At 43.4% G+C, this 18,954-nt stretch overlaps 1 protein-coding gene across 2 annotated transcripts in view; it reads left to right on the top strand.

The window, feature by feature from the left end:
* The window catches only part of MYOF (myoferlin), a 123,927-nt gene that overhangs the window by 60,286 nt on the left and 44,687 nt on the right, over positions 1-18,954 (top strand). For both annotated transcript variants that reach the window (XM_090058807.1, XM_090058808.1), the window contains 7 exons: positions 354-509; positions 3,279-3,410; positions 6,031-6,194; positions 14,453-14,567; positions 14,921-15,026; positions 16,521-16,660; positions 16,979-17,152. In XM_090058807.1, coding sequence (XP_089914933.1) covers positions 354-509; positions 3,279-3,410; positions 6,031-6,194; positions 14,453-14,567; positions 14,921-15,026; positions 16,521-16,660; positions 16,979-17,152 — 987 coding nt within the window. The remainder of the gene's footprint in view (positions 1-353; positions 510-3,278; positions 3,411-6,030; positions 6,195-14,452; positions 14,568-14,920; positions 15,027-16,520; positions 16,661-16,978; positions 17,153-18,954) is intronic.

Genomic DNA, 18,954 nt, shown 5'->3' on the forward strand with positions numbered 1-18,954 from the left:
TGGAGGTTGAGTACTCCTGAGATAAACTATTGGTCTGACCCAGTATGGAACTTCTTACATTCTTATGTGCTTTTAGAAAACCCGCAGCTTCTTTATCAGTCCTTTTATAAGACTTCTTTTACTTTCCAGAAACCTGCTTGGTGTTTGCATTAAACTTTTCAGAATAATATGACATTTAATTATTTGCAAAAGAAATCCATTTCCCTCCCCTATATTAGCAACAAAAATCCATAGTTATTTTTATCTTAAGTGGTAAATCCTTGTAAGATCCCTGGTTTTTGTTTTGCTCTCTAAGCGTTAGATTCATTTACATCCTATTAATTTCTCATCTTTTTACTTTTCCTTTAAAAAAGTCACAAAACAGCATGCCTGATGTAATCATCTGGATGATTCGAGGGGAGAAGAGACTTGCCTATGCCCGCATTCCCGCACACCAGGTTTTGTATTCTACCACAAGTCCTGAATCTTCTGGTAAACACTGTGGAAAGACCCAAACCATCTTTTTAAAGGTACCTTGATAATACTTTTGTGCAATTTTAAATACTACGGCTGGCATTCTATTATGATTAGGTCATCTAAATGGCCACTAGGTCTAGTGGCTTAGCCAACTAAATCAAAATAGAATTTAGACCACCAAAAGATTAGCCCAAATTCTGGCTTAAAAGAAATGTGTTACTTTTGTTCATACTAGAATTTTTCTGTCTTATTTATGTGAAGTTAAATCTACGAAAGGCACATGTACATCCATAAAGGTACATAGAGACCTATTGTATCCTTTATTCTATAGCATGCAGGAAAAGTATTTCTAGTGTAACTTACAACAGAATGAGGCAGATAAACTGAGTAGGTGACAGCAGCTCAAATTGCTGGCAGGACATATGGTACAGTCAAACAGCACCATAAGCAGTGTGTAAAACTCTAAACTGATGGGGTGAGAAGGTTCTGATAGAAGGTGTCAGGCACAAAGAATGAAGCTTCAGCTGCTTTTTTCAAAACAGCATACAAATCATAATCATTGTAAACCAGAATCAGAATGAACTGCTGGTCCTTGGGCTCAGGTGCACATTAGCAAGCTCAGTATTATGAGCCAGATATTTAGCCACTGCTAAGTTAGTGCTGCTGGGAGACACAAACAGTCAAAAAGCCTGAAGCTGAATCAGTTCAGTCTTTGCAGGTTAGTCTAAGTTGCACAGAGTAAATTGAAACAGAAGTGAACAGGCATTTACCTTTGATTCAGGAAATGCCGCCACATGCTTGCAGTGGCTCAGGCCAGAAACCGGGGGTGCTAGAGCATGGCTATCTGGCTGTGTGTTCACTTCCTCTTCCTGCTGCCATTGAGGTCTCTGGGACTTGCAGTACAGAATAACAGCAGCAGGACTCTGCAGTGTTGCTCGTCACTTCCTCTTCCTGCTTCCAGGTGCCTCTGAGATTTGTAGTCCACAGTTGCAGCTAGCAGTAAATTTGAATGGGGAAAGGGGTCTTTAATACCTCCCCTCCCTGGCCCCAGACCTCAGCCTGGGTTTGCCTGGAGGATGCGGTCATGCCTTCCCCCACCCCCATCTCCACCACAGACTGGACTTATTCCCAGCTGGTCTTGCCCCCCCTCCACCCCGTTGTCAACAAGCCCTCCCTGCTCCAGCTAGGGATCAGAGTGGCAGGGTCAGCCCTGCTCTATGGAGCAGACAGCACAGCCCATCCCAAGGCAGGAAAGCATGCTGGGGGACTGTGATTTAACTTAAACCAGGAAGGGGTCTGGGACAGAAGTTCCATAAACCAGTTTGACCCAAATCAGTTAAGTTTGATACTATATTCAACAGGTTTATCTTAAACCAGTTTCAGCCATTTTGAAACTGGTTTATCTGCACTGAGCTTCTGTTCTGTTACAGGTTTAAACCAGTTTCTGATCACTTAAACCAGTTTATGTGTAACTTCTGTCCTTAGCAGGACACTGGTGAAGGATTTGAATAATTCAGAGAAATGTCAGATATATTTTCAAAATTTTGGATGTCAATCCAAACCTAAATCAAACAAGGGGATTCCCTAATTTAGCAGTATCAGATTAATTATATTGCTGTAATTATACTAGTATAACCCCTCATTTGAACATTTTTAGAGCATGGACATATGGGCAACTTACTGTATAGTAAAACAGAATAGGCCTTCACTGGGTGTGTCTACATACCATTAATGCGTTTTTGCTACTGCGCATTAAATTTAGTACCTCTTATGTGAGGTACTGATTAAATGTGCATTAGGCTGCTCTGATGCTCAGTATCAAAAGAGCATGCTCAGTGATGCTTAATTCACAGTAGCCTAATTTTACTGCATATTAGCATGTTTTTTGCCATGATGCTCTAATGTGCAGTAAAATAAGCTACTGTGCATTAAGGTGCACATATAGACGCACCTACTGTGTATCAGCTGTTTTCCTGTAACCGCCTGCATGTATGCTCTTAACTTGTGGTAAGTATAGGTAAGTCACAGCAGCTTATCCCTCAGTGAAAGAAGGGTTAGTTACTACTGGTTAGTTGCTTCTTTCTGTGGGGTAAAAAGGGGTAAAAAGAGGTACACTGTCACTTACCATGAAGCAGCTGACATACTGTAAAACTCCTTTTTACTCTATGGTAAATGTTTCATAGGTCTGTGCCCTTATAATTGAATAAGACTTCCTTTTCCTAGTTACATTTGTTGCTTTATACATGGAATTAACTGAACCAGAATAAGGGACACTTACGCTGTGATATGAGTGTCTACATGAGGGTTATATATGTATAGCTAAAACAGTACAATTAGACTGGTATAATATCCCTACACAGACAAGGCCTAAACCTTAACATTTTTGTGTCCAACCATTTTTGTATTGGATATAGATCTTGCTTCCTGAGTGAGACATTCTAAGTTTTATATTTCAAGTTTCCTGTGACAAAAGAAACATGAATATCAGCACTGAATTATTAAGTTATAGTTGTTCTTAAAATCATTAGTATGTCAGACCTGGGAAAGGAAATACAGGAAAGGACTGAGAAACAGTTTTAATGTGTTTAGCTCTACAAGGTGGTATTCTTATATGATATTTCCTGGCAGTATTAAACTCCTCCGCTGCTGCCAAACTGCAGGGGTTCTGCTGCCAGAGGCAATGTGAAGCAAAAACTAAAGAAGAAATGAATTTATGAGCAAACTATATATTATTTATGTATGCATGTCTATATGCCTGAGCTGTTATGTGCATTGTATCAAACTTAAAATTATTGTATAACTATCCTGTTTACATACTTCAGTATCCACAGGACAAGACAAAAGATGTCAAAATTCCAGTGGAGTTACGAGTTAACATATGGCTTGGGTTGACTGCAGTTGAGAAGAAATTCAATAGCTTTGCAGAAGGCACATTTAGTGTATTTGCAGAAATGGTATGTTCAGTAACATTGAATGCATGATTCTCTTACAAGAAACACCATTTATTTCAGACTTATAGTAAAATGACGACAGAAGGCCCTGGCAAAAAGCGAGCATTATAGTAATTTTTCCCAAGACAACATACAAGGCAGTGGAAAAAAAGGCAGCTGTGTCTGCCAGATGATGATTTTAACAACTTCACAAGGCCAACTACTAATTTGATTAGAAGGGAGAAATCTGTAGTACTCCAGTCACAGCTGTACAGTTAATTTATATTGGTGTATCTAAGATTAGAATCTTAATTAGAATGTGTGAGTGTATCAAGAACTGTTATTTGACTGACTTTGTATCTGAACAGCAGATTTATCAATGTAGGCTGCATTGTTTAGTAATGGTTAATCTAATCAGTTTGATTCACTGACATGAAAAAATAGAGGAAATACTGGGGGAATACAGCAAATTCCACTGACAAGGGAACATATAGTAATATTCCAGTGTTAAGAGTTACCATATGTAACAGGACGGTGATTGGTGAGAATTAGGTGGAAACTGGTTAAAGTAGCCTCTGCATCTTGCTGTGTTCCTACAGACCGTAATAGCAGAAGAATCTAGACCAGTGATGTCACACACTGTTAGATGTGCAAACATGATTCACAAGGCAAACCCAGACATTTCAAATAGGAACCCATAACTCTGCCCTGTTGTAATATTCCTGTGGTCTTTGCAACAGAATAATTACTTTATTATTTTTTCTGTTGTTGAAAAAGGAGTGAAAACTAGAAGCTAGCATTTTCCAAGGTGCCTCAAGTCTAATAAAGAGTGCCTCAAGTCTAAAAAGGTTGAGAACCACTCATTTAGACTAATCTAGGGATAAATTGTATTATTTTGTTGATTATAAGCTGCATACAGTTTTTACATGCTTCAGTTAATAATAAATGGGTACACTAGTACTGGATCCAAAGTCAATATGATCACTAAAATGCTGCTAACATGACATCATTACATGTTACAATCCATGATTTCTTAAATCTAAAATTTGACAAGATGAGAGATGCATTACTATTTTAACTTTTTATGCAATAATCTGAAATGCTTCTGGGAATATTTCAGGACAAAGCGGGAGGCTAGAAGGGAGAACAGGGCCAGAATCTGATGGAATAAAAAACAATGTAAATCAGGAGTTATTCTATCAACTAGTGTAAAACTAGTCTAAGATCAGCAAAAGGCTTACGGTAGCTGCTCTGATGAGCTTTCAGTCTGATTTTCTCTGTTGCCAGCTTAACATGAGGTAGTAACAACAAGGGGAGAGGGAGGTTTGAAGTGGAAAAGTACAAGCTAATAGGAACGTGCAGCTATTCATTATGGCACAACTGGTTTTCATAACCAGAGTTCAGTGGAAGTTTGCTTACCAAAAAGTTAAAGCTCTTGTTTAGAGGCTGCATAGAAGCAGTACATTTGTAGCAGAGGGTTTAAATGAGTAGAGGATATGGTTTGAGTGTAGACTCACAGTTGCTTATGGGCAGTAGTGTAAGCAGGGGTCAGTGAGAGGGGCACCTGCCTCAGGACCCAAGTTAGAAGGGGTGCTGGAATCTACCTCTCACCCGTGCATAGTCAGTGCCCTGGCAGCAGTGTTATGCTGGGAAGTCTGAAACAGTTCCCAGCTGCTGTTGCTGCTCCATTCTACTTCAACCCTCCCCCTTCTTGCTTTAAGAGCAGCAGAGCCAGGATGAGCAGAGCACAAGTGATGGCAGCTCAGCTGGGACTATTTAGAAGTTCTCAGTGTCATTAAGATTGACATGACATGCCACTGTGCCTCCTCCCCTGGCCCCCTGCCTCTCCCCCCACCTCTCAGAAACTCTGTTCCCACTCTCAGAACGTACGCTTCCCAGCCCCCGTTATCAGAATCCGGGTACCCCCAACCCCACGTCGCAGAACCTGCACCCCCACTCTCCCGACTCTTGGAACCACTTCTCCCCACCCTTCACTATCCTGCAGTTTTCCCCAGGTGTCATATTGGCTTGTTACACCACTGGTTATGGGGCAACATGAAAGAAGACAAAGAAATGACACTAAAAGATTAAGGGACACTGAAGTCATTGCTACTGGCAGATTAGATGTGGAGCAGAAATGTGGCAGGGGCAGCAGGTGTAAGAGGAGATAACACATGCCTTGCTTCCATTTGGAGATCTAATTATGACCATCTAATAGTTTTACTAAGACTAATCATCAGTCATCACCAGGATGCTGCTAGTTGCATGAAAATTAGTACTGTAGGTGCAAGGGGCAAACTTTTTCTTACACTTTGTGATGCTGCTAATGTTACACCACACCTCACTTTGGAGCTTAGTAATGACAAAGATATGAAATAGAGTTTGTTTGAAAAAACAAGTATTTTGTCTAACTGGCCTCCCTCCTTGCATTTGAACATGGTCAAATTTGGTAAGTAACCATGCTGCATCTGTGCTTACATACTGCACCAGTGTTTTTAAGGTAACTTATACAACTTTTCCATCTGGTAAGTAGGCCCTTTGATTTAGGTATTATACAATGTTTATAGTAACATAAATACGTCTTTCTGTTTCCTTAAAAATGGTTTTTGAACTCTGAAGTGCTGCTTTTTTTCCCCTCAAACAGTATGAAAATCAGGCATTTATGTTTGGAAAATGGGGGACCTCTGGACTCGTTGGTCGCCACAAATTTTCTGATGTCACAGGAAAAATCAAATTAAAAAGAGAGTACTTTCTGCCCCCAAAGGGCTGGGAGTGGGAAGGAGACTGGACTGTTGATCCAGAAAGGAGGTCAGATTTTTTTATTTCTATACCATTAGACATAATGTGCTGTGTTTCTTAGTTATTTTAATCACTTATTTAATTTCAGAATGTACAGAATAAGCCCAGACTTTGTTTTTAAAGGTAAATTGTAGTTGGGAAGCTTTTAAACAGTTCTGAAGAAGTTTTTAATGAAAGTAAGTTAGCCCAATGGCTAAATTTATTTAACAACTATAGAAACAGCACTGGTCTTGTTAAAAGGTAGATGGGCCCGTCATGAAACACTGTAGAAAAGAATTCCAGTGATCAGAGAAATAAATTGGGATTTGAGAACACTGGATTCAGTTCTTCAATTCCCAGGGACCAAGTCACTTGGACTCCTGGGGTGTCTATACACATGCTTTGGGGTGGAGGGGGGCGGTGCTTTAATTAGAGTGGCTCTCAGAGGAAAGTGTCCTCTGAGCAGTTTAGGGGGACTGCATCATGAACTGGCCAAGATGAGCTAGAGATAATCCTTACAGATGATTCTGTCTGAAATGCTCAGAGGACACTTACCTCTGAAGTATCTGAGCCACATTACAGTATGTACTGCATCCTAACAATTATCCTCAAGTCCTATGTGAAGTAGGGAAGTAGCATGATCCCAGTTTCACTGGGGCATCTATACATGTGCTCTGGGGTGGAGCAGGGGGCGCTTTAATTAAAGCACCCATAGCATCACATGTATTCAGCATCCTGTTCTTCAAAATGGTGGTGGGGAGGAGGCAGGGGGAGCCCCAAGTGGGAGCAGAAAGGAAGGGGGAATGAAATTCCTTTAGGGCTCTCCCTGTTGTCACTCTGGGGGAAGATAATGTCCATCTGGGGATGGCTTGAAGTGGTGCCTCCTGGGCTGCTGGCAGACTACTTCCCACTCATCTTGGCCCTGTGGAGCGGTCTAGGGGGACTACAACATAAGCTGTGCAACAAGAGTTAGAGATAAACCTCACCGGAAGATGATTCTCTCTGAGATGCTCAGAGAACACTTACCTCATAGCTTCTTGTCCTAATGTACAGACACTCATTTTAAGAGCCCTTAACACATCTGAAATATAACTTGTAGCAACACCTTGAGACTGGCACTCAGGATAGTTTATAATCCTTGATTGGGTCCAGACCACAAATCTGCTCCAGATTCATTCTGAACTTTAAGAGTTTTATGTGGCATGTAGCCTAACAACTGGGCATATTCACATACAGGGTGATAATATGAACTGAGCTGTCATAGAACTATGATGAAATTTTGGTTCCGTTAAGTCAAAGGGAAGACTCCCATTGATTTCACTGGGGCCAAAAGTTCACCCCTGTTGGTTTTTTTTCCCATAACGTTGTGGTAGCAAGTAGTACTGCCAATCAGTTATCTTCACAGGAAGATACTATTGGGTCCATCTTAAAATATATCAATTACATTTTTGCATGGATAGAATGATTTTTAAGAGGGTTATTTTCAGTTAATGAAATTATGATGTCGGAAAGCAGAACTATTCATTAGGTGACATTTAGGCTGATTAATTAAAATCCATCAGTTAAATATATGTATGCATTTACAAGTCTGTTACCAGACAGGAAGTAATCTGTATAACTACATTTGGCCAGTAGATGGCATTTCAAAACAAGTTTCAGTGTTTTCTAAGGCAAATAAGGTTCTTCGGGTGAATCTGATATCTTTTATTAGACCAAATTAAATAGTTGGAGAACAATTTTTAAGCAAGCTTTCAGGTTCAAAAACCCTTCATCAGGCTAAGGAAGTTTCAGCAGTTGGTGTGTGCTCTTCCTGGATGGTTTCATATTTCATAGATTTCATAGACATCAGGGCTGGAAGGGACCTCGGAAGATCATCGAGTCCAGCCCCCTGCCCAAAGGGCAGGAAGTCAGCTGGGGTCATAGGATCCCAGCAAGATAAGCATCCAATTTACTCTTGAAGGTGTTCAATGTAGGTGCTTGAACCACCTCCAATGGCAGGCTGTTCCAGACCTTGGGGGCTTGGACAGTAAAGAAATTCTTCCTTATGTCCAGCCTGAAACGGTCTTGCAGGAGTTTGTGACCGTTCGACCTAGTCATTCCTTGGGGCGCTCTGGTGAACAAACGTTCCCCCAGATCCTGATGGTCACCCCTGATAAACTTATAGGTGGCCATCAGATCAGCCCTGAGCCTACGCTTTTCCAGGCTAAAGAGTCCCATGGCTCTCAGCCTATCATCGTAAGATCTGTTTTCCTGACCTCTGATCATGCGCTTGGCTCTCCTCTGGACTCTCTCAAACTTCTCCACATCCTTTTTGAATTGTGGAGCCCAAAACTGGATGCAGTACTCCAGCTGCAGCCTCACCAAGGCTGAGTACAAGGGGAGAATGACGTCCCGGGATTTGCTCGAGAAGCATCTATGGATGCAAGCCAGTGTTTTGGTTGCTTTACTAGCCGCAGCATCGCATTGCAGGCTCATGTTCATCTTGTGGTCAATGATGACCCCCAAGTCTCTTTCTTCTGTAGTGCTATCCAACGTAGCACTGCCAAGCCTATAAGGATGATGCAGGTTTTTCCTCCCAGGGTGGAGAACCTTGCATTTCTTGGTGTTAAACACCATCAGGTTCTCGTCTGCCCATTTGCTGAGCTTGTCCAGGTCAGCCTGAATTACCTGCCTATCTTCTGGCGTGGATGCTTTGCCCCAAAGTTTGGTGTCATTGGCGAACTTGGCCAGTCCATTCCTGACTCCAGTGTCCACATCATTAATGAAGATGTTGAACAGTATGGGTCCCAGGACAGAGCCTTGAGGGACCCCACTGGTCACAGGTCACCACGATGAGTGACTGCCATCAATTACAACCCTCTGGGTCCGACCACGGAGCCAATTTCCCAGCCAGCAGATCGTGGTGGAGCTGAGGCCACAACTGGCCAGTTTGGCCAAGAGGTGATCATGGGATACCAGATCAAAAGCTTTTTTGAAGTCAAGATATATGACATCAATCTCTTCTCCCTCATCCAGGTGATAGGTCACCTGGTCGTAGAAGGAAATGAGATTGGTCAAACAAGACCTACCTGGAACAAACCCGTGCTGGCTATCCCTTAGGATGTTAGCCTGGGCCAGTCCATCAAGGATGGCCTCCATAATAAACTTTTCTAAGATCTTCCCCAGGATAGAAGTCAGGCTAATGGGCCTGTAGTTAGGCGGATCCACTCTCCTCCCTTTCTTGAAGATCGGCACCACATTGGCCTTCTTCCAGTCTTCGGGCACTACACCAGAGCACCAGGAGTTTTCAAAGATCCGTGCCAGGGGCTGGGCTATGACGCTCGCCAGCTCCTTGAGTACCCTGGGGTGCAGATTGTCAGGGCCGGCTGACTTGAAGATATCCAGCTTCTCAAGGTGTTCCTTCATGAGGTCAGCATTTATGGAGGATAGGGGATCCCCAACACCCGGATCTCCCTGTTCCATAGCAGGCATGGGCGTCCCATGGGACTGATGAAAGACTGACGCAAAGTACCTATTTAATAGGTTGGCTTTTTCCTGGGCGTCAGTTGTCAGTTGCCCCATCTGGTTTAGCAGGGGTCCAACGTTGCCCTTGCTTTTCCTCCGGCTCCCCACATATCTGAAAAAGGACTTTTTGTTGTCCTTGATGCTTGAAGCTAGTTGGAGTTCAGTTGCAGCCTTGGCTTTCCTGGTTTGCTCCCTGCAGGACCGGACCAGTGCAGAATAATCCTCCTTGGAGGTGAATCCCGTCCTCCATCCTTTGTAGGCTTTCCTTTTTAGCCGTAGGAGGTCCGCTAGGTCTCTGGAGAGCCAGGAGGGGCTGCTGTGCCTTCTTGCTGCCTTTCCTCCGTGTTGGAATAGATTTAGCTTGTGCACTGAGGATCGCTTCCTTGAGAAGCAACCACTCTTCTCGAACTCCCATCTCCCTGGGGTCATGGTCCCTGAGGGCCTGACCGACAAGCCTCTTGAGCTTGTCAAAGTCGGCTTTTCTGAAGTCAAGGACTTCTGTGTTGCTGACTGATTTGCCAGCTTTACAGCAGATGGTGAAGGTGATCAGCTCGTGGTCGCTGTCACCCAGCTTCCCATCGATCACTAGGTTGCCGATTAAGTCGTCCCCCATAGCCAGTACCAGGTCGAGCAGCGCTTTGCCTCTCATTGGCCCATAGACTTCTTGAGTCAGGTAGAGGTCATCCACGCACGAGAGAAAGCTTTGCGACCACTCGGATTTTGCTGAGTGATCTTCCGAGATGTCCGGGTAATTGAAGTCACCCATGACAACCAAGGTCCTGGAGCAAGCGGCCTCAGTCAGTTCCCAGGCGAACTCCTGGTCAAGCTCAGGAGTTTGAGTGGGAGGTCTGTAGTAGACTCCCACCGTTGTGTCCCCTGTGCCATATTCCCCACGAATTTTTACCCAGAGGGTCTCTAGCTGTCCATGCTGGTCGCCAACATCAGCTTGCAGGGACATGTAGCTTTCCTTGACATAGAGAGCTACACCCCCGCCCCTTTTGTCAACACGATCCTTCCTGTACAGGGTATAGCCCTCTATACCTGTGGTCCAGTCATGGGTGGAGTCCCACCAGGTCTCCGTTATCCCAATGACGTCATAATTCTTTGCACTGAGCAGGAGGATGAGCTCCTCCTGCTTGTTGCCCAGGCTCCTGGCATTAGTGTACAGGCAGGCAAGTGTGCCCTCGGGGGCTCTTGCCTTGCCCACAGATTGTGCCAGGGCTGGGGCAGGGGTGGGCTCCCTTAAGTGCCTTGGTCTGCTGGCTTTGCAAGGGTTGCTCAGCAGGCCAGCAGTGGCAGTCGTCCCCCCATCCCCCAGCGGGCTTAGTTTAAAGCTCGGTGGAGTAGGTCAGCCAGCCTGGCTGAGAAGAGCCTCCTCCCCAGGGGGGAGAGGTGGAGGCCATCTCTTCCCAGCAGCTCGCTGCCTCTCTCACCAAAGAGCGGGCTGTGGTCATGAAAGCCAAAGCCTTCCCAATGACAACAGCTCTGCAGTCTTTGGTTCACTGCGTGGATCCTCCACTGCCTCCTCAGCCCATAGCCCGAGACTGGGAGGATCGACGAAAACACCACCTGAGCTCCCAGACCCCTAAGCCCCGCTCCTAAATCCCTGTAGAGCCTCATGACCTGGCTGGGGGTGCTCCGAGCCGTGTCATTGGTGCCCACGTGAATAAGGAGCATGGGGTAGTGGTCTGTGGGCCGGAGGAGCTGTGGGATCCTCTCCGCAATGTCTCAGATGCGGGCCCCCAGGAAGCAGCAGGCTTCCCGGGCTAAGGGGTCGGGGCGGAAGATTGCCCCCTCAGTGCCCCGCAGGATGGAGTCTCCCACAACAAACACCTTTCGTTTTGTCTTGGGGAGAGCGGGGCCAGTAGCTGTGGTTGAGCCTGGGTTGCCTGCGGGAGCCGGCAACTGAGCAGGCTCTGCTGGGGCTGCAAGAGGTGTGAACCTGTTGCTAAGCTCCGGCAGGGCAGGGGCCTTGGTGTGGCGAGCCTTCGGGCCCTTGACCACCTTGGTCCATGCCCCTGACTGGGCAGAGCGGGAGGTCCCAGAGTCCTCCTTAGTCCTGGAGGGGGACGGTGCTCTACCCTGCAGCTCCTGGGGGAGAAGGGCCTGGCAGTAGGAGTCTATCTCCTGCTCGCAGTCCCTGATGGCACGCAGTCTCTGGACTGTGGCCTGGAGCTCCTCCAGTTGGCGCCTCAGTAGGGAGCAGACCCCGCAAAGGGAGGTGGCCATGCTCCTGGGCCCCAGAGCCTGAAAAAGGGACAGGCAGCCCCCGCAGCCAAGAGCCAGGGGCTCCGTCTGGGCGGCCGTCTCTGAGGTGCCCAATGCGGGGGCCGCAGAGCCCGAGGGGACCCTCGGGGTGTGGCGCGTGCCCATCCGCGTCATGCCTCTGATAGGCTGGCTACGGCTAAGACTGACTACTCTGGGGGGTTTGCCCTCTCCTGCGCGAACTCTGCGCTAACTCGAGCACCTGTTTACGCAGCCTGTTCACGTGGCTCCGGTCCCGTGGCTCCCTGGGGGACTGGGCCAAGTAGGGGCCTGGGTGGGGGCTTGACCCGGCCCAGCTCCACGCAGCCGCCTCCTCCCAGGGAGCGAGGAGTTAACCCCTTCCCACCACGAGCCCACCTACCTCCGGCTGTGCTGGAGGTCGGCAGGGGGCTCTGCAGGGTGTTCTGCGGCTGCTGGTGTGAAAAGTAAAAAAACCAGAGGCTAGGCTGCTATGCATCCAAGACAGGCAGTCAATGAAAATGTAGATTGAGGAGTCAATGGGTGAGAGACAGGCTGGGTGGTGGGGTGGAGAGAAGGGGGATGAATAATGGAGAAGTACCTGGGAAGTCAGCTGTCAGGCAGGTTATAATGTGTCATAACTCCAATGTCTGTATTTAGTCCATGATTTTTAGTATCCAGGAGGTTGATGAAGTGGAGTGCATAGGCTCGTCTCTGGGAAGTGTTATGTAAGTTTCCTTTGAGTTTCAGGACTGAGAGATTGGAGAGAAGAAGTCTGCCAGAGCCACCCATCCTAGCTTTCAAAACAAGCACTGAACCTCGCCAACCTCATTACCAGGAGCAGACTTCCTCAGGCCCAGAACACACCAAATTGGTCCAGACCATGCCATGACAAGAAATGCAAAACACATCTCCACCACCCCCACAATCACTACAGTCCACAACAGAGCCATCAGCATTCCTGGATCTTACAGCTGCACCTCCAAAAATGTAATATATCTCATCCAGTGCACCAGATGCCCAGATGGAAAATACATAGGAGAGACCAAACAACAACTGCGCACCACAATGAACGCACGCTGGAAATCTATCAAAGACAGGAATACCCAATTACCTGTGGGACCACATTTCTCATAAGAAAACTACTCTCTCTCCAATCTCAGTCCTGATCCTCAAAGGAAACTTACAAAACACTTCCCAGAGACGAGCCTATGAACTCCACTTCATCAGCCTCCTGGATACTAAAAATCATGGACTAAATATAGACATGGATTTATGACACATTGTAACCTGCCTGACAGCTGACTTCCCAGGTACTTCTCCAATATTCATCCCCCTTCTTTCCCCACCACCCAGCCTGTCTCTCACCCATTGACTCCTCAATCTACGTTTTCACTGACTACCTGTCTTGTATGCATACCAGACCAGCCTCTGGCTTCTTTACTTTTCATTCCATCCAGGAAGAGCACACATCAACTGCAGAAACTTCCTTAGCCTGACAAAGGGTTTTTGAACCCGAAAGCTTGCTTAAAAATTGTTCTCCAACTATTTAAGATCTCAGATTCACCCAAAGAACCTTCTCTGCCTATGTCCTTAGACCAACACAGCTACAACCTACACCCCTGTAATATTTTCTAATGCCTTATTAAACAAACAGAGAATGAAATTTAGTGAAGTGTAGTTTGTCTGATATGACAATAACCTTTCCAGTCTTGGGTTGACAATTTAAAAATAAAATACTCAGAGATGACAAAAGAATCAGTTGGTGGCCCATTTAGTTGTCTCAACCTCTTTATCCTATGTAATTGTATAGTTTTCTGTGATTCATGCATAATCTTCAAAGACATTCTAGGATTTTTTATTTTATAGCTGTTCACTCTTGCAACTATAACAATGCCCCAGCTATATACACACTGCAATATAAAATGGACAAAATAGACTTGAAATATACCTTTAATATACATTATAATTGATTGCCTGTAGGCTAGCAGTAAGCACAAAAGAAAAACACCATGTGACCAAAGATACTTGTTTTAATTGCATATATGTTTATGATATACATCAGTATTTTATATACTTAAATACATACTTTTTTAGTGTTCAGGTGTTCAGAATAGGTCTTGATATCACACTGGTTAAAGCACAGACACTCAGTTGCTTTTTCTCTCTGTTAATGTTTTCAATATTTCCATAGTTGCTGCCACTAAGTGAGCTGTTCAAGAAGCAGTGGTAGTAAGAAATTTTGGAAAAGTAAATCTGATACAGGTAGGCCTGTCTTGAGCACCTTAGGTATTTGGAACCTTCAGCTGTAGCGTAATAGAAGTCAAATCTTTGGTGTCTACATGCATTGACTCCTACTTACTACACCTGGAGGAGAAACTTAATCTGTTAGCAAAAGAGGACTTCTGGCACATAGATGAGTAGTTTTGATTTCTGTCCAGTAGGGGACAGTGTTTTTCTATGTATGTATGTATGCCACTGCACTGCATATACTAGATAATGCTTCTATTTTTAGTGACCATATTTAATTAAAATGTTTAGTAACACTTTGAATTTCACAGCTTGCTGACCGAAGCTGATGCTGGTCACACTGAATTCACTGATGAAGTGTATGAAAATGAGAGTCGCTACCCGGGAGGAGAATGGAAACCACCTGAAGAGCGTTACACAGATGTGGTAAGACTCTTACAAATTAATACTTTTCATTTGATAAATGTATTATTGAGAGAACAAGTGCCGTCAGTAATTTTTACTTCTAATTTTCCCAGTTTCCTGCCTCAAGGGTTTTTGAAATGTCTAAAACTGAATGTTGACTTCAGCAAAATATAATCATTCCAAAGCATAATTTATGAATGAACTGTGCTAAGTATATATCACAAAAAATTAGCTTCTTCCTGATCTGAAAGCAAAGATGATGGTGTGAAGTATTGCATCAGCTTCCTCTCTAGCCTTGCAATATGGGTTATATTGTGGCTCAAATGTTGTATATTTGAAGACATCATAATCTTTGCTTTTTTTCTATTTGAAAGAATGGAGAAAAAGCTGCACCACCTCGTGAATTAACCTGTCCCCCTGGATGGATCTGGGAAGATGATGGCTGGGCACCTGATTTAAATCGAGCAGTGGATGAGAATGGTAAAGCTTGTCTCTTTATAGACAGATTATTGGAACTAACTGTTCACAGTATGTTAAAAAAAATGTGTTCCAAAACTTTCCACTGACTTTTTTGTCTCACTACAGCATTTTGAAATATAAATAACAGGGAGAAAGTTAATAAATATTTGTTGATAATTATTCTTACTTCTAGACTGATCTAATATTTGTGGGTAGAGATTTTTAGAGAGTTTTTAAGAACTGTAGTATGATTTGGGGCCCTCGGTTTTAGAATCCAACGCTAAACAACAAGCTTCTAACTCTTATATTTTAAGTAGATTGCAATTTCTTTGGAGCAGGAACCAATCTTCTTGGATGTTTGTAAAGCACTAAGCACAGTGAGGTCTTGATCATGAGAGGGGGCCTCTGGACACCAGCATCAGATGATGATGATGGTGATGGAGGTTGTTATTGAGTAAAATACAGTGCTTAGAAGACTCTCTGTGTGTGTTATTGTATCCAGTAAAATCACACTAATATTCCCATTTCCAACTAGAAATGTAGGTGTATTTATTTTTCATTTTTTGAAGGTTTGCCTGAAAGCTACATAATTTGAGGGTGTCACTTTGAGTAACAGAGAGCGCAGTAGTCTTAAAGGACAACATATCAGCTTCCACTCCAAAAGCATGATCCTGAAATCACAACTAAAGCAAAGTTCCCATTCATCTTTAAAATATAAAACATATAAAATACCAGTTGACTGTTTTCCCCTGGGGAAGTCATGGCTTGAAATAAGAGGGTCTGACTACGCTCTCAAGATACACATATCCAGAAGGCCCTACATGCATTTACATCTATTTCTTTTTACCCTGCTTTTACTCATTACAGTATCAGCATTCTTAGTGGGCTACTTACAAAATAGGTGGAATAAGAAATCTTAGATTTCAATAATGTTAAACAGCTGTTTGTTCCCTGGAATTTTTAAAAAAGTATTACTATCTGAAACTCAAGGCATACGTCCACAATGCTTTTCATGAAAGAAAATCAGACTACACGAAAGTCTGGGCCCTAGAAATCTGGCAGTTAAATTCCAAAGTCATACAGCCATCATACAAATAACAGCTTTTCCATTTCTAGCTAGTTCATGGAGAGTTTTACAATAATTGGTCTTTTACTGAAAAAGCAAGTTCCTGGGTCATATGAGTACAGGAGAGAGTCAGCTTTTCTAAAAAGCATGTTTCTAGTCCTCAGTTATGGAGAAAGCATGGAAAAGTGCTTCCAATGCACTCTAGCATCTCAAAAAATCAGAAAGAAATAAAAAGGACACAAAATGTATTGCAGTATAATGTCCTAACATTTTAGACAGGATTGTGGGGGAGGGACTGACCTGTGTTTAGGGTTGACAGTGATGAATTAAGCTTCTTTTGAGTTCATTTTTTATCCAGTGCAATGTCACCTTCTATACAGTTGCTATAACTTGGATTCCCCAAGCTTCTCTGTTCCTCTGAAAGATTCTAATTATAATTCCTGTTTTAGGATGGGAATATGGAATTACTATTCCTCCAGACAGTAAGCCAAAGTCATGGGTTGCTGCTGAAAAAATGTATCACACTCACAGACGGCGAAGACTAGTGCGAAAACGCAAGAAGGATCCAAACCAAGCAGCAGCAGCAAGGGTAAGCTGAGCTGCTGGGAATGATTGTCAAAGGTTTTATTTCTTAATGTAATAAAAAGGTTTTAGAGATGTATTCTTTTGTTAAGCAAATAGTATGGATGCTTATAAGTATGCTCTGTGTAGAACAACATCCTGTTATAAACCTGAAGAAGAATTTAAAATTACCTTTCCTTGTTTTAGATATTCAGTTTCCATTTTCTGTTGTAGATTAATGTTTAGTTATCATTGTAGAAAAGGTGGATTATTTCTGCAATAACAATTGCAGACTTTTTATGTAGAAGCATCGTATAAAGGGCTTATATTTCCAATTGTTTTGTAGGAAGCGGTGTCCTATGAAGATCAAGAAGGATGGGAATATGCATCTTTGATTGGCTGGAAATTTCATTGGAAACAACGCAGTTCTGATACTTTCCGTCGTAGACGTTGGAGGAGAAAAATGGCTCCTTCAGAGACTCATGGTTCAGCAGCTATCTTCAGACTTGAAGGTGCTCTTGTAAGTATCAAAATAGAAAAATAGTTTTAAAGTGGAATATTTAAGTTCACCCTAAATACAAAAGCAACTTTATGACACATTTTATTCCTTTAATCATTGAATTGCAATGTAATTCTCCATATTTCAGAGCTTTTAGGGCCATAAAGGAATTATAATCAGTTAGCTACCCACCTAACGTTTGTATTGTTTGACTCTTAGAATCATTTTCTGTTAGTCCATTTTATGAGATGTAGCAACAGGTGGCTGATTTAAGACGTGAGCTATGTTGCTGTCAAAGTAAAGTGAAGAGTATATTGTGGTTATAATAATGCTGATCAAGGGTATAACTCAAATGTATAAAAAGTAATTGTGGCAGCAGTAGGCATGGACAGTTATTGAAATAGTTGCCTCTTTTGGCTATCTTTATGTCTAGGTGATAGAACTTCTTGAGGACTAGTACAGTATCTGAGATAATAGAAAGGACATTTTGGTTACCACTAGTAGATTATTAGGATTTAAATACTCCAAAGATGCATTAAAGAAAATAATCTTTAATGGAAAAGCTTGTATATACAATGGAGTATTATGGGAGGGAGTAGTATAAGACATATAGTATTATGCGCATTTTACTAAGCTATTGAACACTGAATAGGTGCTGGTATCATATTAGAGAAATTCTGTGCCCCATCCCCCTCCCCCAGTGAAATTGGTTCTATATTCTTGTTTTACATCACAGGATAAAAAATACCAACAGGCATCCAGGTCAATATATCAATTTTCTTTTCTCCACATTCCTTGGTCCAGATTTCCATGGAGTTTAGAAAAATCTCTGTTAAGATTACCCTATCTTGAATGTTATATATATTGTGGATTTTGTCACTGTAACTTGGGCGGTAGAGCTCCCAGCAATGGAATGGTTCCCTACCAGCAGCTGGGCAGTGTAGAGTACCTGTACCCTCTGCTACTGTAGGTGGCCAGTGTATCCCTAGGAACGGGCAGTGCTGACCAGCAGGAGGAAATGTCCAAAGTTGATCTGTATATTGTGCTTCAGTTACTGCATAAAGATACAGGTACAGATACATACAGATTTTAAGGAAACCTTACTGAGGGCACGGGAACAAACCATCCTGATGTGCAAGAAGAATAGCAAATGTAGCAAGCGACCAGCTTGGCTTAGCAGAGAACTCTTCAGTGAGCTTAAACACAAAAAGGAAAACAAGTAGTAGCTTGGACAAAAAACTTGGGAGGAGAATAGGAATATTGCTCAGGCATGCAGGGATGAAGTCAGAAAGGCCAAAGTACAATTGGAGTTGCAGCTAGCAAGGGACATGAAGGGTAACAAGAAGGGTTTCTACAAGTATGTTAGCAACAAGGGGAAGATCAGGGAAAGTGTGGATCCCCTACTGAATGGGGGAGGCAACTTAGTAACAGATGATATTAAAAAGGCTGATCTACTCAATGCCTTTTTTACCTTAGTCTTCACAGGCAAGGTCAGCTCCCACACTACTGCACTGCGCAGCACAATCTGGGGAGGACCTTAGAAGCCCTCACCAGTAAAAGAACAGGCTAGGGACTAGTTAGAAAAGCTGGATGTGTACAAGTCCATGGGGCCAGATATAATGCATCTGAGGATACTGAGTGAGTTGGCTGATGTGGTCACAGAGCTGCTGGCTATTATCTTTGAAAACTCGTGGCAATTGGGGTTGTCCTGGATGACTGGAAAAGGGCAAATATAGTGCCCATCTTTAAAAAAGGGAAGAAGGAGGATCCAGAGAACTACAGATCAGTTAGTCTGACCTTAGTCCCTGGAAAAATCATGGAGC

Source organism: Crocodylus siamensis, chromosome 7 (genome assembly GCF_052110815.1).
Source record: "Crocodylus siamensis isolate JL-2025a chromosome 7, ASM5211081v1, whole genome shotgun sequence".
Taxonomy (NCBI): Eukaryota; Metazoa; Chordata; order Crocodylia; family Crocodylidae; genus Crocodylus; species Crocodylus siamensis.